This window comes from Propithecus coquereli, unplaced genomic scaffold, assembly GCF_000956105.1.
Source record: "Propithecus coquereli isolate 6110/MARCELLA unplaced genomic scaffold, Pcoq_1.0 Scaffold30, whole genome shotgun sequence".
Classification (NCBI taxonomy): Eukaryota; Metazoa; Chordata; class Mammalia; order Primates; family Indriidae; genus Propithecus; species Propithecus coquereli.
This window is the reverse complement of record NW_012148619.1, coordinates 1,966,059-1,993,651: the sequence shown is the minus strand read 5'-3', so window position 1 is coordinate 1,993,651 and position 27,593 is coordinate 1,966,059. Positions and strand designations below refer to the sequence as shown.

At 43.5% G+C, this 27,593-nt stretch overlaps 1 protein-coding gene across 3 annotated transcripts in view; it reads right to left on the bottom strand.

The window, feature by feature from the left end:
- Positions 1 to 27,593, bottom strand: part of SLC1A2 (solute carrier family 1 (glial high affinity glutamate transporter), member 2) — a 92,676-nt gene that overhangs the window by 32,641 nt on the left and 32,442 nt on the right. For all 3 annotated transcript variants that reach the window (XM_012649609.1, XM_012649610.1, XM_012649611.1), the window contains 6 exons: positions 26,797 to 26,949; positions 24,414 to 24,664; positions 19,246 to 19,414; positions 14,750 to 14,876; positions 5,233 to 5,466; positions 6 to 200 (listed from right to left, as the gene is read on the bottom strand). In XM_012649609.1, the coding sequence (XP_012505063.1) occupies positions 6 to 200; positions 5,233 to 5,466; positions 14,750 to 14,876; positions 19,246 to 19,414; positions 24,414 to 24,664; positions 26,797 to 26,949 (1,129 nt within the window). The remainder of the gene's footprint in view (positions 1 to 5; positions 201 to 5,232; positions 5,467 to 14,749; positions 14,877 to 19,245; positions 19,415 to 24,413; positions 24,665 to 26,796; positions 26,950 to 27,593) is intronic.

Below are 27,593 nucleotides of genomic sequence, written 5' to 3'. Positions count from 1 at the left end.
CTCACCTCACAGTCACAATCTGGCCTCCGTCCAGGACGACGCCGTTCATCTGGGCTATAAAGATGGCGGCCACCGCTTCATACAGCGCTGTGCCATCCATGTTGATGGTTGCTCCAACTGGGAGGACAAACCTGGTCACACGCTTGTCGATCCCCAGATTTTCTTCCAGGCAACGGAAGGTGACAGGCAAAGTTCCAGCACTGAGGGACAAAGAAACAGAGAGAGACAAGGTCAGGTCCACTTTAGAGTAGCAGGACAAAGCACAAACTGGAATGTCACTGCAAAGTTTTTCTTCTTTTGTTCCAATCGAGCAATGTGACATACAAAAAGGCAATATATGGAGCCAAATTAAAAACCAGCGAGTTGGAGGCTCAAATTCAACCTTATTGAGATGCTAACAGGAAGCAAAATGTTTTTGTTGGTTCTGGTTTTTGAGATCTACTCAGAGCTTCCAGTAGCTCTTTCTCCTCTGGTCACTGTTTCCATCTTGGATTCAATATTGAAGTGCATCTGATTGCCCACATAAATTGGGCTGCAAAGCAAACAAAAAAAAACTGTCAGAAAAGAATCAGCTGTCAACAGTGAAATGGGTGGAGGAATTTTTGAATGACCCATAATTTCATGCTAGAAATGCTGCTTCCACCAAAGTGACTACATGGATTGCATCCAGCTCCTGGGAATCGTCCTGAGCAAGGTTTACTAATTTTGAGACCAACAAACATGTTGAGCACCCTTTGGCACAAACCTGAGCTTTGAGCAATTCACTGGAGAATATCACAGACAGTCCAACTCCCTGATATATATCATCATCAGCCAACTCTATAGTTGCTCCAACAACACAGAGCAGAAAAGTATGTGCTCCATAGTTAATCAAAGACACAATATGGAGTGACTTCACCCCCACCCCTCCCAGGCGTGGGATGTGGATTCATGACCACATGACCCAGCCTTGAAGGCCAGAATTTCTGACATGTTCATATGTCTTCTAAAATTGGAGACCTGTGAGGCCAGGGTTGCTGAAGGCCAGAATATTATTTCAATGTGGATAGAGGTGCAGGAGAGGGTGGGTGGATTTGCTGCAAAGCTGAGTGATGTAGAAAGCAATGCAGAACACTCAAACTGCAATGGGAACGCTTTGTGTTCCATCCTTTTTTTTTTTTTTTCCTATTCAAACCTTAGCACAGCGAATTAGAAAACCTGCAATGTGGGCAGCATTTGGAGGTGTTTTCTCTCTTGCACTTATAGTCTTAGTCAGAGATCCCTCCTTTTACTGGTCAGAATTAGTGACTAGGCAAGACATAGATCCAAGTAGAGGTCTTGGTTTCTCAGAGAGTGGGAGAAGACACTCTGCTTCAGGGAAGCCAAATGAAAGGCAGGTTCCAAGGCCTCCTTGGCACCAAGGAACCAGACGCTCCAAAATTAGGGATGCCCAAATCTGCATCTTATCAAACCACTGGCCCACAAGCTCCTAAAACAACCTTAGCAGAGCCAGATTCATCTTACCGGAATATTCTTTGTGATTGCAAGCCAGGGGTGTGTCTCGTGCCACCTCCTTGGTCTTAGGTAGGGAGAAGGAATGAATGATGAGGGATCTCATTACTAAAACCTTATGAACTCAGGGTAAAGTTAGGGTCTGGCCTCATTCGCATGCAGGGGATATCCTCAGACCTGGCTTGTCACCCCCACTGTCTTAATGAGAAACTAGTGTCCCTTCATTCCTCTCACCCACCCTTTCCTGGGGCCCTTTAGAAGGGTCGCCAGGACACCAGTACTGGTCTGAGATGACTGCTCAGCTGTGCCAGGATTCTTGATTGCATGAATCTAAGGACTCTTCTGGGATTGCTGGAATACATTAATTTTTATTATTGTATTCATTTTTCCAAAATGCTATCAAAGGGTCTTTAGACAATTAAATAGATTAGAACAAATGATTGGTAAGGTATGAAAATATCTTCTGTTTCCCTATTGAACAGGATTGCTTTGCATCTTAAAAATCCACACATAATCAATGCAAACTGGGACTTGAGCATTTTAATTTCAAGCTTTCCTGTGTTGACAGGCTGACATTCTGACATTGCTTTTGGCTCCTGCCTCCATGGCCATATGACAGTCTTCAAATGTTGCTAATAATAACTGCCAGATACTTGAGATTCTTCTTTTTTTTTTTCCAGAATAGTTTTAATGGCATGCCCAAAGTCAGAGGGATGAAGACAGGTCTGTCCCAGGCCACCCTTCCTCCATCTGTCCTCCCTGACTCCAACCTCTGGAACCACTGGGAAAAGCCAGTTAACCACCTTTGACATCCTCATTCAGTACAAAGTCCAAGGAGGCAGAAAGGATATTTAGTGGGCTGTCCTTGGGTTTTGTGTTTTTTTTTTTCCTCGTGGTCATTATGGCAAAGAAACCCTGAGTTAATTCCCGGTACGTGACTCATGCCACACGGCCTTTTTAAAAAAAGAAATTCCACATCCAGGCGAAAGCCACATTTTAACCAAAGATTAAAACCACATTTTTTTCAAATGAAATATAGGTTGAGGGAGGTAAATGGGTCTAACATTTGCTGCCTTGGTCAGATAACCTAAGCATTTGTCTTGATTTAAATACAAATGCAAACCATTCAAATCCCTTTAAGATCCACCTTGTCTTATAAAGGTACTAAGATAATGGTTTAGTCATTCAAAAGAAAAAAAATTAATAATAATATTTTTTAAGTCGTTTAAAGATCAAAACCATAAAGGCATTGGGAGAAAACATAAAGTAATGTTTTGTAATGTTGGGTAGAAAAGACATCCATGAGCTAAATCTAAATTCTAAATGCTAAAGGAAAATACTGACAGCTTTGACTAAGTACAAATTAAAAATTTCTACAGGGAAAAAGCACTGTAAATTTTTAAGACAAATGTCAAGTGAAGAGGTGCATTAATTGCAACATGTGACATGTGAGCTAATATTCTCATACAGAAAGAGAGCTTGAAGACCCATGAGGAAAGGACGAGCACCCAACAGGAAATTGAGCAAGTTAATGGACAATTCATGAGGCAGAGCCAAGGGGAAGGATGGTCCATAAGAACACAGAAAGACGTTGCCCCTCACTAGTAATCAAAGATATGCAAATTCAATAAGATTATTTTTCACCAATAAAAAGCATTAAAGTGATTGATAATATCCAATGCTATTGAGTAAGTAGAGAAGGTTACATTCTCAAACCCAGTTAGTAGGAACATAAAATAATGAATTTTTTATTATTCGTTTTATTATTGATGGTGATATGTTTCGAAACTGTCAAATGTGTACACCATTTGACTTAGAAATTCCACTTTCCCTGAGGGGGAGGTCATCAGATAACCTTACAGAGATGTGTTTATAAGATGTTGGTCACAGCCCTGTTTAATAGACATGACTGAAATGTACATCACTAGGGGTGGGTGGGGTGGGGTTTGTACTGCAGCACACACACTGCATTATTATGCACTATTGGATAATAGAGCCCAGGAGTGCAAGGCTTCAGTGAGCTATGATCACACCACTGCACTCCAGCCTGGGCGACAGAGTGAGACCCTATTTTTAAAACAAATAGGCAAGACTAAAAAAATAGAATGCTCTAAGCTGCATGGTGGTGGGTGCCTATAATCCTAGCTACTTGGGAGGCCGAGGCAGGAGGATCAGTTTGAGCCCAGGAGTTTGAGACCAGCCTGGGCAAAATAACGAGACCCTGTCCAAATAAAAAAAATAAATAAAAAACACCGTAGTAAAGTCTATAGTCTAAAGTTTATGGTTTGTTGACCAGTAAAAATCAGCAGTTTACAAAACAATATATATACACAGTAAGAATTGGAAGGATGTATTGCTGTAAGTATTAATTAAAAGGTTACTAGCAATTATCACTGGCTGATGGCATAACTAACTGGTGAAGCTCACTTGCTTCTTCAAAATTTTATTCACTGCCTGAACTTTTTCACAATGAGCAAATATTATACCACACGTATAACCAGAAAACAAAAAATTAAACAAGGTTGTTTTCATTTTTAAAAAAAAAAATTACTTTTTCTCCAAATGGAGAGAATCTTTCTAGACAGAGATACTTAACCATAAGAAATTTATAGGACCAGGAAGGAAAAAGGAAATTTTGTAGTAATTCTCTTCATCTTAGGAAACTGGATGCAGAATCTAGATCCCTAAGATTGTATATGTCCCAGCCTTTTCTGAAACTCTGTTTTCTACCAGCACCAAATTCTCATTGATTTGCAAAATGGAAATATAATTTGGCTTCTCAGGTGGTCACCACTAGTGGTCTGTTAGGTCACTTATGGAAAACCTAACTGCCTGGCCAGTAGCCTTGGAGTGGCGGGCCATCCTGTCACAGAGTGACCACCTCACTAGCAGAGGGAATGGTCACAGGCTCTGCAACAAGGACCCACCATAAGCTATGGGTTTCAGAGTCTGCTCAGCCTCCCTGCCACCTGTTTTATGATTTCAGCCACCACCGACTATGACTATTGCAAGCTTAAAGAATAAAACTCTCTAGTCTTTAAAATTCTAAATTGTAAGACATTTCTTATGTATTTCTTTTTGTTTTGTTTCTGTTAACTTCAATCCAAGATGATATTGTAAAAAATGATTTTTCTCTGCTTAAATCTGGGGTCCTCTTGGCTACCTAGGCACTGGAACTAGGTAACGAAGGAGGAACTGACTCTCCATCAATGTCGAGTCTGGGGCAGAATGGTCCATTAGAAGTTCTTGCCAAGGTCAAAGACTTGGCTGGCTTCTGTTTGTTTGAAAAAGCTTACCTACAGTACCATTTATCTTGTAAAAGCTGGTTCTCCTACTTTTGAAAAAATCATTTGTCAAAACCTCAATAGAGTGATCTTTTAGGATAGCATTTTCCAACTCACAGGTGAGATGTTAATGGGACAGTATCCTGTTACACCCCTTTAGAAAACATTTAAAAAGAAACTAATGTTATATGTGGCAAATTAGGCATGCAAATTAATAGCATCCGGAAATTTTAGTATGAGATCCTATTTCCAATACAATTGCATACCAGCAAAAATGTTTATCACAAGGCTCAGAAGTTCCTAGAAGGAGCCAAGCATTCATCTTTTCAAGAAGATTTTAGTAATATGTGAAAAGTGTTCTCATTGAACTTTGTGATGGGCGGGTTTTGAGAAATAGGAAGTGGCAAAGAGACCAAAGCAGTGAGTAGAAAGAAAGGCAATTTCTTGTATTCTCTACCTGGAAGCGGTGCCCAGGGCAGTGATCCAAGCTTGGAAAATGCCAGCAAAAAAGGAGAAGGGGTTTTTCCTGGTCACTACAAAGTAAATCAGGGGGAGAAAGATGCCCCCATGGATGATGAGGCCCACAATCACTGTTACCATGTACATCCCCAGTTGCCTAGCAACCACTTCCAAGTCCTTGATTGCAATGATCTTCCCACAAATTAGGCAGGCGATACCCAGGGGAGAGTACCTGAAAAACACAAAAGAAAAAAAAGCATTGAAGAGATCATTATCGGATTCAGAACTTAAATCTGAGGCTCTGCACCCTGAGGAAAATCCTTCGCTTTTCCATACAAAAAGAGTTTTGCTGAGAAAGGGTCATGAGATTCAAAAGATGTTATTTTCCACTTCGGCTGACTGCCCTAACTGAAGTCTGTTTTATGGATCTGGTGGTAACTGCTCTGATGAAAAGTCCACACGCAAACTTGCTTGTTAAGGTGAGTTTTAGGAATAAAAAAAGACATGCTTTAGCAAATTTTAGCTGTACTATCTTTTAGGTAACTACCAAGTTAAAAGCTGAGAGGCACTGGATATATGTTGTTATGTCCCTGAAAATCTTGTTTGATTTCTGTGTTCCTCAGCTCCAGCCTAGACATTTGTGGATAACTTTTGAGCTTTACAGAAAGCTATAAATTGGAGGGGTTGTAACTTTGCATTGTTTTTACCTTAAAAGATAGAGAATATATTAAAACAAAAGAGATGGAGAGAGAGAGAGAGAGATGCCAAAATAAGAAAACCATCTGAGCCAAAAAGTACATTTACAGAAATGTGGTTTTATTACTTCTAAGTCTGAAAGTATTTTTTCCATACTTACTCTAACAATAATACTCACTATTATTCATTGTGTTTCAAGCACTATGGTGAGAGCTGCACACTCATTGCTTCACTTAATTCTTACCACAACCCTAAAGTCTAGGTATCATTATTCCTATTTGGCAAATAAGGAAACTGAGATTCAGAAAAGTTAAATAATCAGCCCAAGACCACGAAACCAGGAAGTAAGAGAAGAACAATCTCAGGTCTGTGAAACTCCACGACTGGGGGATTTTCCCCACCAAGATACACCGCTTCCCTTTAGTGAGAAGTCATAGCTCTTTGTAGATAAGCAATTTGTGTCCTCCTATTTTACAGAGCACTTGGGAACTATTTTTGTCCTCACTCTTGGGGAAAGCTAACCATTTTCTCTCTAATCTTGTTCTATTCTTGGCATGTTTGGCAAGATCCTTCTGTTGTTATCCAACGTGGTGTTGCTGGGGCGTGAATTTGTTCCTGAGAGGAACACCTAAACAGACTATTTTTTTGCAATTATTCCCAGAGCAAGTCCTTTCCTAGGTTAAAGAGAAAATGTGCGGAGTAGATGAGAGCCCTGTATACAACTACGTGAGACGTGGAGCTTGTCCTGTCACTTACCAGCTATATGATCTTGCTTAGTGGCTTATTCCCATTTTGCAGACATGAACGTCAAGGCTCAGAAAGGCTGACTCCAACTTCACAGGGTTGCTGCGAGGATCACATTTTTGAACATGCACAGTGTGCACTGCTCAAAATCCCCTTGCCGCACCCCTGCCAGCGCCATTATTAGATCTCTGACTCCCAACAAAGGAATCCCTTGTGGGTTCTTTTCTCACACATATACCCCATGTCCTCTTGTCACCCATGCTTCATGAGTCAAGTCTGAGTTAGTGAGGCTTTCTAGAACATCTCATGGGCTACCCAGTTGCAGATGTTTTTATAAGAAAAATATTCTCTCAAGAGGAAACTGATCCCGAAAGAAGTGATTTATAACTGACACTAATTAGTTAAAACGTTAGCGTAGCTACTGTCTTCCCAGACGAGCGTTGAGTCTGAAGCTTCTCCTTGCCCTATCCCTGGGGTGCAGGCTGGCCATGTTTGCGGACTGCTTCCCTTGACACTGGAGAGTCTGAGACAAACCTGCTGTCATGTCATGAAACCCTCGGCTTTCCTGCCATTTTGCATTCTCCTGGTGCGCCCACAGTCAGTCACAACACCTCACACTAGCGGGGTGGTCTAAGGGGCCAGCACTTTGTTCACTGAGATTGTAAATAACGGAGCACAATGCACCTTTCTATAAAGCCAAAAGGCATTTATCTTCATAAACCAAGAGATTAATTCTTTCCCAAGATGCCTAGAAAAATTAAAGAGGTCTAGAAAAATACAAATACAAGCTGTTTTGGGTGCCATTCAATTTTCCCTCTCTTCTGGGAAAATTTGTAGAATGGAGAGAAAATGTTTTCAAGGGTCTTTGCCAAGGAAGACCCGCTACAGAGTTCCCCTGGTGGATGCATTTGACCCAGAGCCAAAGGAACTAGAAAGAGGCAACAGTTTACCTCTGGGGCGCTCAGATAGCTGGAAAAGCACGAGTTCTCATAGTAAATGGAAAGTGTCAATCAAAGGCCAAAGGTGAAGGTTAGGGTTAATAAATAATTGCGAGCAGGAGCCCCTTGTTAACCCAAACACCTTGGTCTTCAGGACTGGTAGGAGCATTAAAGCACAAGGGAAGAGCCTTTGCTCTATGATGTCTTTTAGGGCCATTACTTTCCTGCACCTGTTTTTAAGACAAGTAACTTGAGCTTTCACTCAGAAACTGAGACAGAATTCTGAGTTCCTGGGTTTCCAAATCAATGACTTATCTCATTGAAAATGACATTCCATGGAAAATAAAGGGCAAGTGCCCAGCACTCAAGGCCACCACTCAAAGCTCCTGAGATAAAGCACACAAACCAAAGTGCATACAGAAGCTGAGGGCCCCACTGAGAGTTCTGAAGCCAAACGGTGCCCAGTACTTCTTGGTTGGTTTCTACGTTAGAAGGATGTGACGGTAGAGTTAGGGAGAGGGAATGGCCGCCATGCTGCCCTTGGACTGGTCCCACTCTCAGTTCTGTGCACTGTTTTCCAGGCCCCTGATTCATCCAGAACTGACCTGTCGAGTCTTTCTTACTGCTCTGTCCACTTTAGCCTCTACCCATTTCGTACCTCAGCCCTTGCCAGCTTAAGGGTCCCACCATGACACCCCTCCCAGGACTGGTCTCAACTGCACAAACACAAACTCACCCACAGCACATGAGATCCCCAGAACTCAGTTAGTGTCTGTGTGCTCATGGGCCACCTGCATCAAAATCCCCCAGCTGTCTGTCAACACTGCAATTTCCCTGGGCTCACCACATACCTATGGAGTCAGAACTTCCCAGAGCCGACTTGGGGAATTTATATTTTAAACCAATACCCCAAGTCATTCTGATGTGTTTGGAAGCCAATATTTCAAACAAAAAAAATCTTATCTGCAACTGACAATATGCAGATGTTACTTGGTTAGCTTTTGGAAACCATTTACATTAGCTCCAATTTATTCAAGACCTCTGAGGTCTTAATCCGCTGAAGTAATTAATTCGGGACTTGCAGGCCCAGAACAGATGGTGGGACAGACGTTAGAATGGAGGTCACTGAGAGACTTCCTCAGTCCTGCAGGGAAGCCACCCTGGTTCTGTCCCACACATATCCATTAGCAAGGTCAGTTTGCCAGTTTGGGACAGATCCCAAAAGAAGGCAGAATTTTAAAAGCCTCTCAACAGAATTAAAAACACATCCTGAGAGTTGCCTAAAGGTGCTGTCTGTACTCAGGCTCAGGAAGCAAAACAAATCTCCATTTTTCCCAGTCCACATGGGGATAGGTGTTTTGCTATCCAAAGAGTAACTTTTGCTGAGAGTTATCATATGTGGATTAGAACTTTTCATCAGGACAGAGTGAAAATCAGTTTGTATAGCCTTCAGGCTTATCACCCCTCCAGGGACTTCCTTTTGCAAGTAAATAAACTCCAATCCATCATGGTGGCCTGCAGGGCCCTCTCACCAACCAAACACGCTCCAGCCTCTCCAGACCTCTGCTCTGACCCTTGAAAGCCTTTCCCTTTGCCATTTCCTCTCCCTGGAACATTCTCCCCTCAGTTCTTCACCAAGCTGCCTGCCTCTCACTCTGCAGGTCTTCATCAAAGTCACCTTCCCAGACAGCCCCATGTGGCCCATCACGTGACCGTGCCAGCGCTATCCCTCTCTATCCCATGGCCCTGTTTTGTTGTCTTTGCGGCACTGACTACCATCTGAATTCTTATTTGCTCCCTTTCGTAAGCTTCACCAGGGCAGGAACCTTTCTCTGTCTTATTCACCATTATATCACCAGTGCCTAAAATCATTACCAGCACAGAATAGAATATGCAATGAATGAAAGAATGGATGGGTTGACAAAGACGCTTTGCTTTAGTGAGGCTCCTGAACCTTCTCCTGGGCCCATCTGGACACTTCCTTATAAAATCCAGTTTTACAAAGAACTCTGCTAAATCAGTTTAGCAAGAATCCCCACCCTCAACATCTGATCACCCTTGATATCCAATAGGGCTTCTCATCCTCCCCCATCCCCAAGGTGATGTCGGGTCACCCTGGCCTGTCTTCAGCAAGAATCCCATTAGCTTGGTTTAGCCAGAAACTCCCTGACCCCTGATATTTCCTCTTGGTAATTTTCCATTCACAGCCCCTGCCACCCCCCACCTCCCACTCTGTGGCTATAAATTCCCACTTGCTCATGCTGTATTTGGAGTAGAGCCCAATCTCTCTGCCCCACTGCAAAATCCCATTGCTATCTGCGGACCCTATTCTCACTGTGATGGTTCTGAATAAGTCTGCCTCGCCCTGCTCCAACAAGTGTCATGGGATTTTTTTCTTTAACAGCATGGATGCATGGTGTTTTACTGGATGGAGAATTGGAAGGGTGGGCAGAGATTTTACTTCTCACTTTATGTTTTTATGGGGTGAGATCGTCAAAAGTTTTACTTTCTGTTTAAATTTTCCAGATTTTGAAAAAATGTTTTAAAGAACTTTATAAGAGAATGAGGATATGAAAACCACCCCAAAATTAAGGGTTTTTTAGGCTTCTTAAAGAATTGGTGAAAACGGAGATACAAAGAATATGGATTGAACTAATGATAGTAATGGTAAGAACAAATAGCTATAATATTAATCCAAGTAAAATGTTTAGATAGTTCCCAGCACATAGGAAATGCACTGTGACTATCAATCACAATCTTATGTAATTCTCACAGCAACCCTATAACGTGGTTTCTACAATTATCCCATTTTACAGAGAGGATATTGGGGGTGTAGAGAGTGCCTAACCTGCCTAAAGTCACACACCTTGTAACAGGAGAATCGTGGATTCAATCCAGTCTAAAGTGAGAAAAAATTGATTCAGATACCACTACCACTTCCGTACAGCTCAATAACACTGGGCAAGTTAACCTCTGAGCTTAGTTTTCTCATCTGGAATATGGGCTAACGAAAGCACCTATATTAGGTACTATTGTGAAGAATACATGAGTTAATGCATGTAAAGTAATTAGAATAATATTAAGTATATAGCAGGAATTTGGTAAATTTCAATTATAATTTAATAATAATAATAATTTCCCTGACAATAAGTGGGTAGATATATGTATAGTAACTGAAAAAGTGCTGAGCATACAGTAAGAATTTTATAATTATAAGTTGTAATTTAGCAATAATAATTATAATCTCCTAAATGCTATTTTTTTGCTATTATTACTATTCATAGAAATGAGTGCAAAAGAATTCTGATTATTTCAGCTTTGAGGGGTCATTTAAAGAGTGGTTGGCTGTTTTACCCAGAACCTGCTTATTAGCAGGTTAACATCATCAGAAAAAGAGCAGCAGTCCCCAACCTTTTTGGCACCAGGGACTGGTTTCATGGAAGACAATTTCGCCATGGACCAGGTGGTGGGGGGATGGATTCAAGATGATTCCAGCACATTACATTTACTGTGCAGTCAAACCTCTCTGCTAATGATAATCTGTATTTGCAGCCGCTCCCCAGCAGTAGCATCACCGCCTCAGCTCCACCTCAGATCATCACGCATTAGATTCTTATAAGGAGCGTGCAACCTAGATCCCTCACATGCATGGTTTACAGTAGGGTTCACGCTCCTATGAGAATCTACAGCTGCTGCGAATCTGACAAGAGGCGGAGCTTATGTGGTGATGCGAGTGATGGGGAGTGGCTGTAAATACAGATGAAGCTTCGCTTGCTCACCTCCTGGTGTGTGGCCCTGTTCCTAACAGGCCACAGACTGGTACTGGTCCGTGGCCCCAGGGGTTGGGGACCACAGAACTAAAGAATGAAAGAAACGTGTAGAATTGGCATCTCACGTCATGCAGTGTCCTCCTGACTGTGCCTGATGAGGTAACCAACAGATGTCAGGAATCATTCCGCGGGTCTTATTCCTGCCTCACAGCCGCTTTTCATCTCCTGGGATAGGATGCTAAATCTTTAGGAGTTTTGTTTTCAATGAATAGGAAACTTCGTAATCCATACCACCCTCCATGCCTTGGGAGAAGGGGGCTACACTTTATCCCACTGACTCATCTGATTATTCCTAGAAGATTTCATTTCCTGCAAGAGTTTGGTAGAAATGACTCCAGGAAGGAATCAATACATGGCCCATGTCGTTGGCATCATGTTACAGAAACACGGGCTACATATTAGAGTAAGGATGCACACTGTGCTAGAAATTCTAGGAAACAAGGAAGAGCCTAATATTTAACCAAGAGACCTATTCTCCTTTATGTATTATCATTTATCAAATTCCTAACAGACTGAGATGGATCGGAAGGACTTAAAAATATTTTTTATAGCACCACTATGTTACCTTAAATCTTCATCCAAAAGAAATATTCAGAAATCTAATATTGCCTGGGAAGCTGAAGAATTGGTACGATAATAAAAGAGAACATGTTATTTTACTAGCATCCTTTCCGTGTTTTAAAAGCACCATAAAACAATGATCTTAACAAGCCAGGTCTATTAAATATGGTTCATGAAATCCTGAGGAACATCTCCTGGATCTGAAATCCTGAAATCCTTTCAGCTATCCCACTCATTTCTGCAGTTTTAGTAAGAACTGACTACAGGCCCATCACTGTGTTTGGTTCTGTGGAGATAAAAAATAATTCAAGAACAGATTTTTGCCCATATGATGTGGGGTAAGAGGCAGGGAGAGGAAGAAGACAAAAAGCAGTTAGAATGTCAATGGAAGGCAATGGAAGGCATGTAGGGAAAGCTGGGAACGCATCAGAGGAGGAATGGGGAGAAGGTGGCTGGGCGGGGGACATGCAGAGGGCAACACGCAACCCAGAGTCCCTAAAGAAGGAAAACAGAGCACAGATGGGACTTGGTCTGACAGTGGTTTTATTTTTTTCTAAGCAGACATACAGGACCATCCAAGGAGTCTGAAACAAATGCATGGAAAAAGCTGTCTGATAGATATGGGACCCCAGAAGGTTCCAGTAACTGAAGGTGACACAGTTTCCTTAATGAGGAAGTGGGGACTCATGCTCTCTTGGGCTGCCTTAGATTTTAGAACCACTGACTGTAAATATACACAAAATAAAGTGAAGATGATATTGCTTAGACCAGCAGTTCCCAACCTTTTTGGCACCAGGGACTGGTTTCATGAAAATCAATTTTTCCATGGACGGGGAGCAGGGGAATGGGAGGCGGAGCTCAGGCAGTGATGAGAGTGATGGGGAGGGGGTGTAAACACAGATGAAGCTTTGTTCACTTGCCTGCAGCTCACCCCCTGCTGTGCCCCTGCCTGCCCCTCCTAAGTTTCATGGGGGGTGGCCCTAAAGGGTAGCGGTCTCCACCTGGGGGTTGGGGATCACAGGCTTAGACAATTCAAACAAAAAAACTTATCACTTATGCATCAAGGATTTTGATACCAATATAAACTCCAGCTATTCCTTTTCTTAGCTAAATAATCTTAGCAAGTTAATTCACCACGATGAGCCCCAGTTGAATTTTCTATAAAATGGGAATAATAATACCATCTTTGCAGGGTTGTTGGGATTACGTTTGATAGGTAATAAGCACTTTTCATGGCTCTTGGCAAGTAAAAAGAAATAAATGAATAAGAGCTTTTATTACAATAGTGATCATGATGATGTTAAAAGAATTACGATTTCGTGTCTCCAGACCACAGTTTTCTCTTCTGTAAAACCAGAGCATGAGACCAGATTTCCAAGAGCACTTAGAGTTGCAATATGTCCTCTGCAATTTCATTTTTGTGTGCATGCCTGACAACTGCCTATTTTCTCTTCTATGTGTATCATGAGTAACCCATGTCTAAGACGTTGCTTTTGGACGCCAGAATGTTGGAGCAGCGGTTCCCCACACTCCCTGGGTCATGCCGTGTCCCCGGTATCTCGGATTCATCTTTGTGTCTCTAATACTGTTCATCTTCAGTATTGCTGATTGGTTTTCCAAGCTTGTCTCTTCTTCTTTTCTTCCAGGGCAGGGATCAGCAAATTTTTTTAATGTAAAGAGCCAGATAGTAAATACTTTAGGTGTTTTGGGCTATACATACTCAGTGGCAACTATTAAACTTTGCCATTGCAATATGAAATCAGTCACAGGCAATACATAAACAAATGGGTATGGCTCTGTTTCAATTAAATTTTGTTTATGGGCACTGAATGTGAATTTCATATAATTTTTATGTATCATGAAATATTATTCATCCTTTGAGTTTTGTTTTTTAGTCATTGCAATGGACTGAACGTTTGTGTTCCCCTCAAATGCATATGTTGCCCAGTGCAGTGGTGTTAAGAGGTGGCCCATCTAGGAGGTGACTAGGTCAGGGGGGCTCTTCCCTCACGAATAGAATTAGTGCTCTTAATAAAAGAGGCTGAGGGAGATTTTTTGCCCTTTCTACCACGTAGGGACACACATGAAGGAGTCATCTACGAACAATGGGCCCTCACCAAACACCAAATCTGCTAGTGCCTTGATCTTTGACTTGCCAGCCTCCAGAATGGTGAACAATAAATTTCTATTGTTTATAAATTACGCAATCTATGGCACTTTTTTATAGCAGCCAAAAGGGACTAGGACAATGCGCTTACAAAAAAGACCCCTGAGAGCTCTCTCGCTCTCTTTCCAATTGGAGGTACAATAAGAAGTCAGCCATCTGCAACCTGGAAGAGGTCCTCACCAGAACCCAATCATACTGGCACCCTGATCTTGGATTTTCAGCTTCCAGAACTATGAGAAATAGATTTCTGTTGTTTATAAGCCATCCAGCTAATGGTACTTTGTTATAGCAGCCTGAACTAAGGAAAACAGACATAAAAACCATAAAACTCATTCTTAACTTGCTGGCCCTACAAAACAGATGGCTTATCAGATTTGGCCCAAGGGCCATAATTTGCTAACCCCTGTTCTAAGGGAAGCACCGAGAAAGAGATTTTCATCCCTTTCTCAAAGTCTTTCTGGAGTGCCATTTGCTTGGTCCACACCCACTCTTTCCTGCTCAGAAGGCTCCAGCATCCTCTGAGGACCCCAAGGCCTTCTCATACCCCCACGAAGAGGAAGTAAGAACAAGCCCACTTACCACATAATCATGATCACTAACTTCATTACGATCTCATTCAAAATGTTGAAGAATTCCACCATCAGCTTGGCCTGCTCACCCATCTTCCCCATGGCGATGCCAAAAGCAATGAAAAACCCTATCAGACCTGTTGGGTGAATCACATTACACAGAAGGAAATTATAAAGTATGTATTTCTTTCCTCTCATTCTTTACCATTCCTGATCTATGGAGCCATGTTCCCACCCCCGGTTACCCTATGAATTAGGCATAAAAGAAAAAAGCATTTTATTTCACACTGAAAGTAACTTTTCCCTGGATAATTATGGCTTTCCTTAACATTTTCCACACAAGCAAGTTAAACTGCAAGCTGTGTTAGTTCCTTGAAGAAAATGAATTCATTTTCACTCTAAACTAAAAGGTGCTGTCTTCTCTCTCCCCTCACTTATGAAATCATGTGAAACCACGTGTAAGCAGATTCTATCATTACATAGATTAACAAGGCTTGGAAAGGCCTGTTGGGACTTGGGGATTTCCATGAGAACTTTGGAGTCAATATTGGAACAGCAGAGACCAATTAGCCAATAAAGTCTTTGCTAGGTTATGTCTAGATTGTTCTGATGTTAGCCCAAATTAATACATGGCTGGTATGTTTCACACTAGGAAAATCCTAAATGTGAATTTTTTTTTTTTTGCTGCACACCTAACATGAGGGGGAAGAGGAATGTTGAATAATCAAATGGAAGGCAATAAGAAATCCAAGACAAGTTGGGAAACTCCAATTTACCCAGTTTGTTTGAATTTAACCCATCACTTATGAATTTGTCATAGTTCTTTCAATGGTCAAAATGCTAAGAATGCTTTCTTTTTAAATTTTATTTATATTTTTCAGGATCATAAAGACAACATGGATTTCATTGTCAGATTTTGGGAGTTCCTCTCCTTTCAGCCCTTTTCTTCCTTCACTTGACAACTTTGATTTTTGTTTAAGTTCACCCCTACGCCAGCCTCCAGGTTAATCCTAACCCCAGGCAGGAAGCATTTGATCCCACCCTCTAATGTCAGCATCAGATTGTGCTAGGCCTTGGACTAATTCCAATACCCAACCTTGGGTCTTATTTCTGTGTGGCTTTGCCTCATCCCTGGTGCCCAGGGTCCTGGGAAGCTGCCCTATACTTTAGTTCCTCCAAGGCGAAGCCTAACTTTTCTCTCCCCTCCATGCCAGTTAATCCTTTCCACCCTCCCCTCTCAGTATCTCACGCTGAGGCCTGGAGTCTCCCCCCAGCCCACGCAGGGACTGGGGCACACTGTGTGCCCGGGGGCTGTCTAGATTTCTGAGTGCCAATCACCATGTGCTCCCTGACCCATGACCAAGTATTGCCAGTCTTGGGCCCCAATTCTATTAATAACTACTTGCATGGACTATAAATCAATGTTGTTACACCCTTGGCTACAGGACTTTGCTTGCCCATCTGACTTTTTCTCTGACCCTGAAGTACAGACCATCTTCTCTTCCCTCCCCCTCCCACCTTTTCTCCACACCTACCCTGTCCCAGTTTGGCAGGATTAATCTAGTTCCTCCCAATTATATTGGGTTTCCTATTAGGTCTAGTTATGCCTGGATTCTTGACCTGTAGCAGGTAAATTATCGTATTATAATTTGATTCTCTTAAAAGGCAGTTATTTCTCAATGAACCTGTGACTTTACTCGTTCTCCAGTCACCTAACCCACTCAACTGTCTATACCAAGCACATATCACCCCAGATTGTTTAACTACCCTTTGCTGGATTCTTTCTGTCTACAGTAAAAAGACTCTAGCACTTGCACTCAGGATTGTTAATACCTGGTATTTAATATCTCCCCTTTTAGCTCTGGGCCAAAAAGCTTGACAAATGACTTCACAGGTGAGTTACTGACCCAGGAAAGTTAAAAGCTTAGTGAAGATTAGATCCAGAACAGAGTGGGCTATTTCTGTAGTAAGGTATGAAATCAATTTCGGGCTATTCCTAAGTCCTTCTTTTAAGCCCGTGGGGAAGACTTTGCTAGGTGGGTAATAAAAAAGCATCAATCTGAATATTATGGCTGAGAATAGCTGGGATTACTTGGTTAATTGCATTTACAAAATTTTAAGGGAAAATACACAAGGTCTGAAGTTCCCAAAGAACTGGAATGAAAGAGCTCCCCTAGGTGTCAGCAGAAACTGGCTGTAGCTGTGAATGCAGGAGGTAGGTTTTTAAAAGAGAAACTGGAGTTGATTTAAGCAGTTTGGATTAAGGTGGAGCCCAGAATTGGTTCTGGAGGTCTTTTAGGGGAGAAACAGGTCCTTACAGAAGTGGGAGGCCAGGGCTACAGTTGTGTCTTCACTTATTGCATGTTTAATACTGGGGACTTTCTAAAGCCAAAAAAAAACCAGAAAGACAGAAAAACCAAACAACAAAAAAAAGGCCACCATCTCTGCCTTTGGAAAATCATGGAAAGAACCTTATTTCAGCCACGATTTGTAAATGGGAAGTTTCTCAACAATCTAACTTCCCTTGGCTTTCCAGCGCCTTGATCTGCACTTGGATGGAAACCCATGTTCAGCTGGTTATTTCCCTCAGTAAACATTGCCTAACTGAAATCACTCACTGGAACGGGGGTGTTTCATGTGAACAAAGCCCTCTTAGACTTGGTCACTGGAGCTGAGAGAGTAGTGAGTTGTGCTGAAACTCCCAGTACAACCAAAGGTCATGTGACGTCCCAGAATCCACCAAGACTCTGGAAACGACCAGGAAAGTCTTTGAATGATTCACTCCAAAGCCCTGGCCCCATTACTCATGGCCTCGACCTCCTCCCAAGTATGAAGACGACAAGGACAGTAGAGTCTTCAGTTATGACCAAACAGAAGGGACCAGGTGGGAGTTGGGAAGGTCCTCAAAGGGTGTCACAGACATCTGGGCAGAGATATCTGCTCACAGGTAGATGCTGAGGATATGCACAAAACCTCTTTCTCAGAGGAACTCTCCCTCTTTCTCCTCCATCCTTCTGCCTCTGGCTTCCCACTGGTTGATTAGTAACAATGTTTATTGATTTTCCATTGCCTGGCAACCTGGTCATCTTATCTCCTCCCTCACTCTCACTTACGCAACCTGCTTCCTGTCAGGACAAATAAGAAAGAACTGCTTCTGCTTCTCAGTGGCTGGGCAATGCTGCTCCCTCTACCTTTTCTCTCCACCGTTCTGGACGGGTAAGGAGTAGGGGGTACCAAATGGAGAACTGACAAACAGGACACTCAATTACTTTTTGAAGTTGAGATCAACGATGAATTTTTTTTTCAGTATTAGTATGTCCCATGCAATATTTGGAACATAGACTAAAAAATTATTTGTTATTTATCTAAAATTCAAATTTAACTGGATATCCTGTATTTTATCCTGCAACCCAATTAAGGAAACAAGAGCATTTGATATTTTAGGTGACGAAGGATGGAGAGGACCACTGAGCTCATCTATTTCTAAACAGCTGCCACCTAAGCCCTTAGAAATCTCACCTGGATGGATAAACGTCATCCATCCAGAGTGCTCATTCCTCCCAGGTCTTGGTCAAATGTCACTATTTCTTGCCTTGGGGACACCATTTTGATGGTGGATGGGGTTATGGAGGGCAGTGGACCCACGGCGGGTACCGGGTGGGGAACTGAACAAACCGGAGCCACTCACAGGATGGAAAATCTCTGTCCCCTGGGGGTCTTTATTATGGAGCTCCTGGGCTCTCCCTCCACTTTGATAATGACCATAGCTCCATGCATAGAGCACATGGCATGGACGATTCTGCTCTATATGCACAATCTCATTTAATCCTCACCACAACCTACAAAACAATGCAAATCTCACGTCCATTTTACAAACGAGGCTCAGAGGAGTGGAGCAACTTGCCCCAGGTAATCGGTAAGTGGTCCGTACAGGATCCCAACCGGGGGCTGCTCAACTGCAGACTCTGGGACGGCATGCTAAGAAGGCACTGGGCTCAGGGAAAGGGCTCCCTGGGATTCCAGAAGGTTTAAGATCATCTGTAAAGCCCCTTTGCATCTGCTCCAACACCTTACAATCCTGGTGGCACCGCATTTGTTTACAGACTGTGAGGGCTCCGTGGTCCAGCCCCCACGCCTAGCATAGCACTGGTACACACGGGCAGCTAAAAAACAATGCTTAAGAAATGAAAGAAATGAATGTGTCACTCAGGAACATGGAGAGCCAGAGAAAATGACTTGCCAACACCACGCAGAGTCGGGGGACGCGCCCAGCGACCGAGAGCCCTCCGGGCTGCCGTGTCCCCTCGTGGTCTCTCTGCCCCTCCCTCTCCTTTCGTCGCTCAGCGTTGGGGCCGAGCGACCCTGAACCGCTCCCCAGAGAGGACCTCCTGCTCCCCCCAGAGGACAGTGGCGGTACTGTTTCCTGAGAAGGCGCAGGGGAGGGCGCCCCACAGGGAGCAGGGGCCTCCCCCAGAGAGTTGAGTCCCCCACAGCCCGCTCGCCTACCTAGGACATTCATGCCGTCCTTGAACTCCAGGCCCTTCTTGATAACCATGGTCGTCTCCTCGGGGGCCTCGGTCATGGTCTCGTTCAACAGCGAGACCACGGCGCTGGTTGCATTGGCCTCCTCGTCTGACGGAGGTGCCACCAGAACTTTCTTCGTCACTGTTTGAATCTAATGGAGCAAGGGGGAAGAAAAAGTACAAAGTTGAAGTTTGATCTAAAAGGTCAAAAAAAAAAAAAATCCTGTCCACTCATATATGTTAAGGTTCCCAATATGTTAACAATAATTAAGAAATGCCAAAACAGGGTTAGGAAAATTGGGGAATATTTTATATGTGTATGTTTAACAAAGTGATGTTTTATTACACACAGGCAGTGGTTTACAATTGTGCTAATCACAGATAATTACAGTTTATAAAATTAATTTGTAAATGTATTATAAGAAGTGTGGTCCAATAATGGGACATAAGCTTAAAATTGGGGGATGGGCGTCTTTTCCTTTCGGTCTCGTGATTGTAGTTCAGGGATAATATCAAACGTCTTAACTCAGATGCTCTTCACAATTGTGAGACCCAGTTAGATGGTCCCCCTGGCCCCTTGTGTTGGGCCCCGGGTCTGCTCAGGAATAGGAAGGAGAGAGCGTTGGCAGGGGTCAGATGAGCCACGCACGATCCACCTGTTGCCCTCCCTGCCTGGCTCCTGCTGGACAGTCATCACAGGCTGCCATCACAGGGGTCTGGGCTCCTTCTTGAGCCAGGCTGCTCTGGGAATCTCCATCCGGGCACCAAGTGTGCCAGCTTCCAGCAGCCGCCATGGCAGGAGCATTTGCTCATATTTCAGATCCACATGAAAGCTGGAAAGACACACGCTCCTTCCGGGCAGTGATGCCAAGCCTTGCTTGATGTTCCCCAAGCATTTTTGTGCAGATGGCTCACAAGGAACCTCTCACACTATTCCTCGACATTCGTGGCAATGGTCCTATTTTTAAAGGTGCCAGGCACCCTACATGCAGAGTGCTATAAAAACCCACATTTGAGCTCAAAAAAACACCACCTCCAAAGGCATTAAAATAAAACTCAACGCAGAATCCTAGAATGTCAGTGCTGGCACATAGTAGGTAACAGATGGCTGAACTCTGAATAGATACGGAAGAGGATGCATGGGGAAGTCAAGTGACTTGTCGGACGTCATAGAGTTGTTGGCAGAATTGGGACTTCAACTCAGATGACCTGACCTCCATTGAATTCCTTCCACTGCCCGTGCTGTATGTTAAACTATATGGACCCAATCTCACTGCAGCTGGGCCACAAGTAAGCAATGCTGAACTTCCCAGCTATCTGCAATGGGACAGAAGGGAGGTCAGCATTCTGTGAAGTGAGGCAGGCTGCTCTCTGTTCTAGCCTGGCCATGTGCACTTGTGCAGGGAGAGAGGAAGCCCAGGGCTGGCTGTGTGAGGGGAAAACAGGCAGCTCCCTGGCCCCTTCATCTGGGCAACGCTGGTGTGAAGAGAGAATGTAGGAGTGATCAGAAGGAAAGGTTCTGTGAACAACAGAGTCATGTTTCCAGGAAAGAAAAGGGAATCAAGCCAAACGACTGTCGGCCTATCCTGAGAATGCTACGGAAGCCAAAGCTTGGGTTCAAAGGAGTAATGCTCATGGACCTAAAAAAATGGTGGCAGCAGGATCAGGTAGGAGGCCAGGTGCTACGGGTTTTATATCTAATATCTCATGTCAACAGTAACCAGAACCGTGAAAAAGACGTGAACACTGCAACACGGACCTACTTCTCTGCTCGAGTTCTGGATTCACAGAACCTGTTTGGGTTGCACAGCTCCATCTGGGTGCTGTCTTATTCCATTTTGAGCTGCTGTAACAGAGTACCTGAGACTGCGTAATTAATTTTTTCCCCGTTCTGGAGGCTGGGAAGTCCAAGGTGAAGGTGCCAGCATCTTGTGAGGGCCTTCTTGCTGCATCACCACGTGGCAGAAGGCGGAAGGGCAAAGAGAGAGCGAAAGGTGCCAAACCTGCCCTTTTATAGCAGCATAAATCCCACCCATGAGATGTCATGACCTAATCACCTCTTAAAGGTCCCACTTTTTAATACCGTTACCATGGCAACTACATTTCAGCATGAGTATTGAAGGGGACCAACATTAAAACCACAGCAGGTGCCAACTCCAGTCTACCTGAGCACAAGCCACCATCATCATCTCTCACCTTAAAACCTGCAAAAGCCACCTAACTGATCTACCCACCTTTCTTCTTGTCTATGTACAATCTATAGTTAAGTGGCTACCTAAGGCTCAATCTATATTCATAGCCGCCAGATTTTTTTAAAAAATAGAAAAAGAGTCACCTTTCTGCCTAAAACTCTCTTAGTTTAGAAACTCAAATCTGATCCTGGCCCACCAGGTCCTGGCTGGGCTGGGTTTCACTTTCCTCCCCTGGCTACACCTCCACGCTGGCCGCGCACCACCTCCTTTCTCTCCTCTGAACACACTAAGTATTTTTGAGCCTCTGCACGTCTGTGCCTCTGCTGAGAAGGCTCTTCCCCTAGGTCTTCTCGGGCCTAGCTCGTTCTGCTCCCCTATCAGCTCAGCTCTAACATCTCTCCTAGTTACTGCCCAGTCCCTCATCCTGCCTTTCTTACTGTCTAAGTCCCTTGTGTGTTTCCTGATGTTTGGGGCCGCCTAGCTCCCTCCCCTGGAAGGTAAGCTCCCTCCATGGGGCAGGGGCCTTGTGTGCCCCACTCCCAGCGGCATCCTCGTGCAAAGCAGAGAGCTGGGCAGCCATTCATACACGCGAGTACTGGCTCAGTGCACATACACAGATCACTGAATTTTCTGGAAGACAAGAACACGTCTGGTCTCTATTACTGGGCCTGATTTAATGCTGTCAGGCGACACTCTACAGCCGGTTACTCTCTTGGAAACCTCACCTTGGTTCAGAGGCAGCTCTAAACAGCAAGCAGGAGACCTCCCTGCTCTCAAAGACACAGGGACCCTGCCTTGGGCACAGCAGGTCCTACCACGTTGGGGGAGGCAGCCTCTGCCCTGAGGACAGCTCACTTTCTCCTTTACATCTTTATTTCTCACTCTGGTCAGGAAGCCCCCTCCGCTTGAGAGAGTAATTTTAAATCACTTCCAGCTGTACCTCGTGGACACAGAGGACACCTCTCGGGCAGGTCTGGGAATGCCACATCCTTTTACACGGACCTCCTCTCTTCAAGTCCTCTTCAAGGCTCTCCTTGTCAGGCTTAAGGAATCTGTACCCTCCCTCACCCTGAGCTAAAGGATTCCACACTATTGTTCTTCAGATTGTCTAACCCCAAAAGACCTTGACCCTGAGCTTATTGGAGACTAAGGCTCAGTCCTCATAGGAATTTTGGCAGTGGAGGGGTGAGGTCAGGGCCAGGGTGGGGCAGGGAATGGCTCAGGTCTCCATCCTAGTGTCACAGATAGTGCCTCCTGCCATGGGCAGCTCTATGCAAAGACTGCCCATTGATCAGAGAGGTCACTGAGTGGGAGTGTGGCTGACCCCACAAAAGCTCAGTCCAAAACCAGAGCAACAACTCTAGGAGCCTGCCTGCTTCTTGGTCTTGCCTTCTGGACTGAGATTAAAGGTATCTCATTTTTGCACACAGCACAGCCATAACCAGGCACAGAGCCCAAATCTGCCCTTCTCGGGCCCTCCCATGCTCCCCCTAGCCCATCTCCCACCAACTCAGTTTCCAGCAGCTATAGTTCCGGAGCACTCTTTCCAAAATGTCAAGAAAAGAGTTGGCACTCAATTGCGTCTATCACTCCAAAGCAAGTAAATTCTCTTCCTAAGCAGGCTGGCTCAGGGGTGAGCACCTTATACAGAGGCAGCCCAGCAAACACCCGCTTCTGCAGCCTGTTTCTACTCATTCCCCATCCAACTTCCCCTGCCTGGAACCGTTTCCTTCAATATAGGGTCATGCTACATGTGCCACCAAAATGGCATTTAGAGTCAGATAACATATCCCGACACAGAGCAATCTGGGCTCTGCAGTGGTTGACAAGTGCATTTGGGGGCAGCTGGGAATGCAGACTTTTCTTCTGTTTCTCAAGTTCATTCTTCTGTGATTCCCTGGAAATGCATGAAGGAGGCTCCTTGGTTCTAGCTTTGTTCCTACCTGGGCTAGTGGGAACTGAGATGTGTTCTAACCTAAGCTGGCCCTGGGGCTAGAAAACAGGGTAGTGACTGGGTGTAGGCAGCTAACTCAGTGGTTCCACTCCTCAGAATCATCTGTTTTTAAAAATCACAGGTTTAAAAAAGTACATATGCATGTATGCAGTTGGTAGGAATATATATTGCCACAAACTTTTGTTGTGTCATTTTGCAACATCCAGCAAATGCAAAATATAAAATTTTTTGTGGGGACATTTTCATTTCTAGAAATTTACCCTTTAGAAATACTATGCAATCATTGAAAAAAGAGAGAGATGACTCTAAAACACTGTTAAATGAAAAAGTAAGTGCAACATGGTATGCAATTCCCTTGGGCTGAATTCTTTTAAATATTATGCACACATGCATATGTGGCAAAGAAAATATATGAGAGGAAACAAAATTCTCAAAATGAATAGCTCAAGAGAAGGGGAGTGGGAGCTTCTGATTTTTACTTTATGTGCTTTTATACTATTTAAATTTTTCACAATCTGCATATATTCCTTCCACAATTTAAAAAAATACCCAAGCCCCAGATCCATCTTGGAGATTCTGATTCTGTAGGGTATTTGTATTTTTTAAAAGTGCCACGTGTGGTTTTGCTATACTGCCAAGTTTGAGAACCGCTGGGTACTCTAGAGGGTTGTGGACAAGGCTGATGCAAATGTGCCTGTGGATGACTCAGAAGCAGAAACAAAAAGGAAAGGAAGAGATATAAGAAAAAAAAACGGGGGTACATCCCAGAGCAAGAAGATATTAAGTGAGCTGAACAAAAAAGGGAAGGTTTAAAAAGGCAAAAACCATGAGACTCCAATCCTCAAATCCTGCCCCAGACCACCTCATATGACCCCTGGGCCTAGACAAAGATAATTAAATATTAAGAAAATTGCTACCCAGAATTGGTTTGTTGAAAGAGTCTCTAACTTATTACCTTGATAACTTAGAAGACTGGGGAAGAGGGAACATGAGAAGGTTGATTACCTGTTGAAAACAGGCTTGGACAAGGTTTTCAGGGAAGAGATTTCGAATAAGGTCCAGGAAGGCATCCAGGCTGGACACTTCATCGTTCTTCGTCCCAGGCCCCAGCTGCTTCTTGAGTTTGGGATTCCCTGGGTGGATAGCCAAGACCAGGATGACCCCCAGCACAGCCGCAATGATGGTCGTGGACATGTAATACACCATGGCTCTCGTGCCCAAGCGGCCACTGGCTTTAGCATCCAGGCCTGACAACCCTGGATTGAAAGAAATCCAGATGGATTAATTCTATTATGTTTGTATTAATGACCCATCTCTACATATCTGTAGCTCATGCCTTCAATACACAAATGCATTAACGTTTAATTAAACCTCCTACTATGGTCTCTCCTAGTGTCCGTGGGGGATTGGTTCCAGAACCCCTCAAGTCCCTTATATAAAATGGCATATTTGCATATAACTTACGCACATCCTCTTGTATACTTTAAATCATCTCTAGATTACTTATAATACCTAATACAATGTAAATAGTTGTTATACTGTATTTTTCAATTTGTATAATTTTTACTATTATATTATTTTTTATTGGGTTTTTTTTCCCCCAAAACATGTTCCATCTGCAATTGGTTGAATCCACAGATGTGTGACCCTCGGATATGGAGGGCCGACAGTACTGAATATTTCTGCTCAGTCTCACAGTTTGTAGTTCCATTTTCCAAGGACATCTTCAAGACTCTAGAGAACTGGGGAGAGTTGGAGATTACCCGGTTCAGAGTTTACAAACTCTGTGACAACTTTTTTTGTCAGTGTGCAGTAGCAAGTTAAAATACAGTTGAAGATATTCCATTTTTAATTCTGAGATTACATCCTGTTCGCTTTTTTGGTCCTAAGGTATCCTTTCTTTTATGAAGCGATGATGCTGGTACATGCTAGTTTTTTCTTGTTTATTACCTTTTTTTAAATGTCCTCACTTGGGAAAATAAAAAGCTGGTAGCTCTATGTCATGCTCTAAATGTCTTTTGAATATATTATGAGAAATCGAAATCGAGAATCTAAGAGTAATGAGTGAGCACAGCGCTCTCATCTCTCCAAGCTGAAGCACAAGGAAGACACATAGTTCCCAGCCTCATGTGGGGATTAGAGATCACCCGGTAAAGTACCCCGCCGGCGGTGGGCACTTCATCTCTACTGAGGGAGTGAGAGGAAATTCCAAGCAAGTCACAAAAACTCCAGCCTCCATTGGGTTTTTTTCCTAGTTGTTTCTTCAATTTGTCCACTTCCTGGTTTCAGTTCCTGCTTTTAACAGACAGAGAGATTGAACCGCTTTCTGGAGACCAGTCCTTTTTGCCATGGGAGAGGAGGTTATTGCCATGAACATCACTGAATTAAGCTAGCCTACATGTGACCTACTTTTCTTTTCAGCCAGAAATCTAATTCAAGCCATTGGGAGCTAGTTTCCTTACCAGGTTGGCCTACATGCAATCTGTTAAACAGGCTTGGAGAACATTCTTTCCGGTTTGGAAGGGAGCATTCAGGGTAAAAGCACAGCTTCACTGAATCTAGGACTGAATGATAAGATTTCGCTTAACTCCTGAGTGCCTGATCCTGAGTCTCAGCATTTCAGGTCACTGGGGTCACTGGACAACCAGCTGAGGCTTTGTGACAACCTGGTGTAGCATCTGCATCTCTTGGGGTTACTGGAGCTTCACTTTCTTCATGAAGCAGTCAGTCCAGAGGGGCAGCTTCTCAAGGTCATCTCTTTGGTTGGTGCCCAAATATGGACCGAAGCCCAGCTTCCCACCCTTCACTCAGACCTTAGTCTCTAAATAACAGCAATCGATACCCTGTTTGAGCAATATTATTTGGTAAGGAGGGAACTATCAGTATAAGCACATGGAGGGGGCTAAAAATTTTTTCAAATAAAATAATTAATTCTTTTAGCCAAAAATAAATGAGCGTGATGCCATACACTAAGGGGAGCTTTGTTTTGAAAAACTCAAAGGGCTTTTATATGTACCATTTCATTTACTGTTAATGCCAACCTTTCTCTATGCCCAATTACACAGTCGAGATAGTTTCCTTTTCCATGTTTTACCTTTTTCTGCTTCTGAAGACAAGTATAATTTAGAAAATTGAGAAAAGTGTACGTTAAAAATTAAAATCACTAGAGATATCATCACTTGTAACAGGGGGGCTGTGTTTCCTTTTTGTCTTTGGTTGCAAAGAGATACACCAATGGATGGCAAGCTTTTTTCTTTAGTGTTGATTATCCCCATTTTAGAGACAGGAACACAGCTCAGAAGTGAAATGACATAGAGGACCACACTCACTCAACTGACTTGAGATTCTGCAGTCAATCCGAAAGCAGGAGTATGCCTGCTGGTCTTACCTGTGATTAAGCTGGAGATGATCAGGGGGAGAATGAGCATTTTCAGCATCCTCATGAGTATGTCTCCCGGAAAGGATATTAACATGACCACATCAGGGTGGAGGGGAGTCGCCAAGCGAAGAAGCCCTCCACACACCGCCCCCAGGATGACACCTAAAAAGGATGGGGAAAATCTGAATTGATTGTTTGCCCTAGTCAAATGAAGGACTGATTTCAGTAACATTGACCTTTCTTGTGCTTCCGCATGATTAGATGATGAATAACATGTAACAAGAACAACATTAGATAAGTGATGCTGATTTTGATGACTAGCAAGAGAACATTCTGTACCTCCAACTATTCTAAAAGGCAGTACCAGGAGCGCCAAGGAGAACCCTCTGAAGGCCTGGCCACTTGACTCCAACTTCTTGGAGGATATTGTCTACTTGAAGCCAGAACTGTCAGTAGAAATAACCCACAGCGCCAGATGTTGCTTCTCCGCCCAGCCCAGGCCTGCCCATGTGGCATGGTGTTTAATGCATGTCTTCTCATTTTAACTGGAGGCCAGATAAAAGGATTGACCAAGCAAGTGTGAGTTCCATTTTTTTTTCTTCCCATTTACTTTCTTTGGCTTCATCCTCAAGATTTGTCCTTGACAACTGTGTCCTTGTATCTAGTTTTTAGATCGCTGATCTTATAGGAGTTCAAGGAGAAGCTCTAAAACTATGTAATTTGGGAGGAAACAGTTTAGGCAGAGATCCTGGCAGGAACCTTTCACTTTACTGACTCAAAGATCCCACAAGGAAAACTTCAGATCT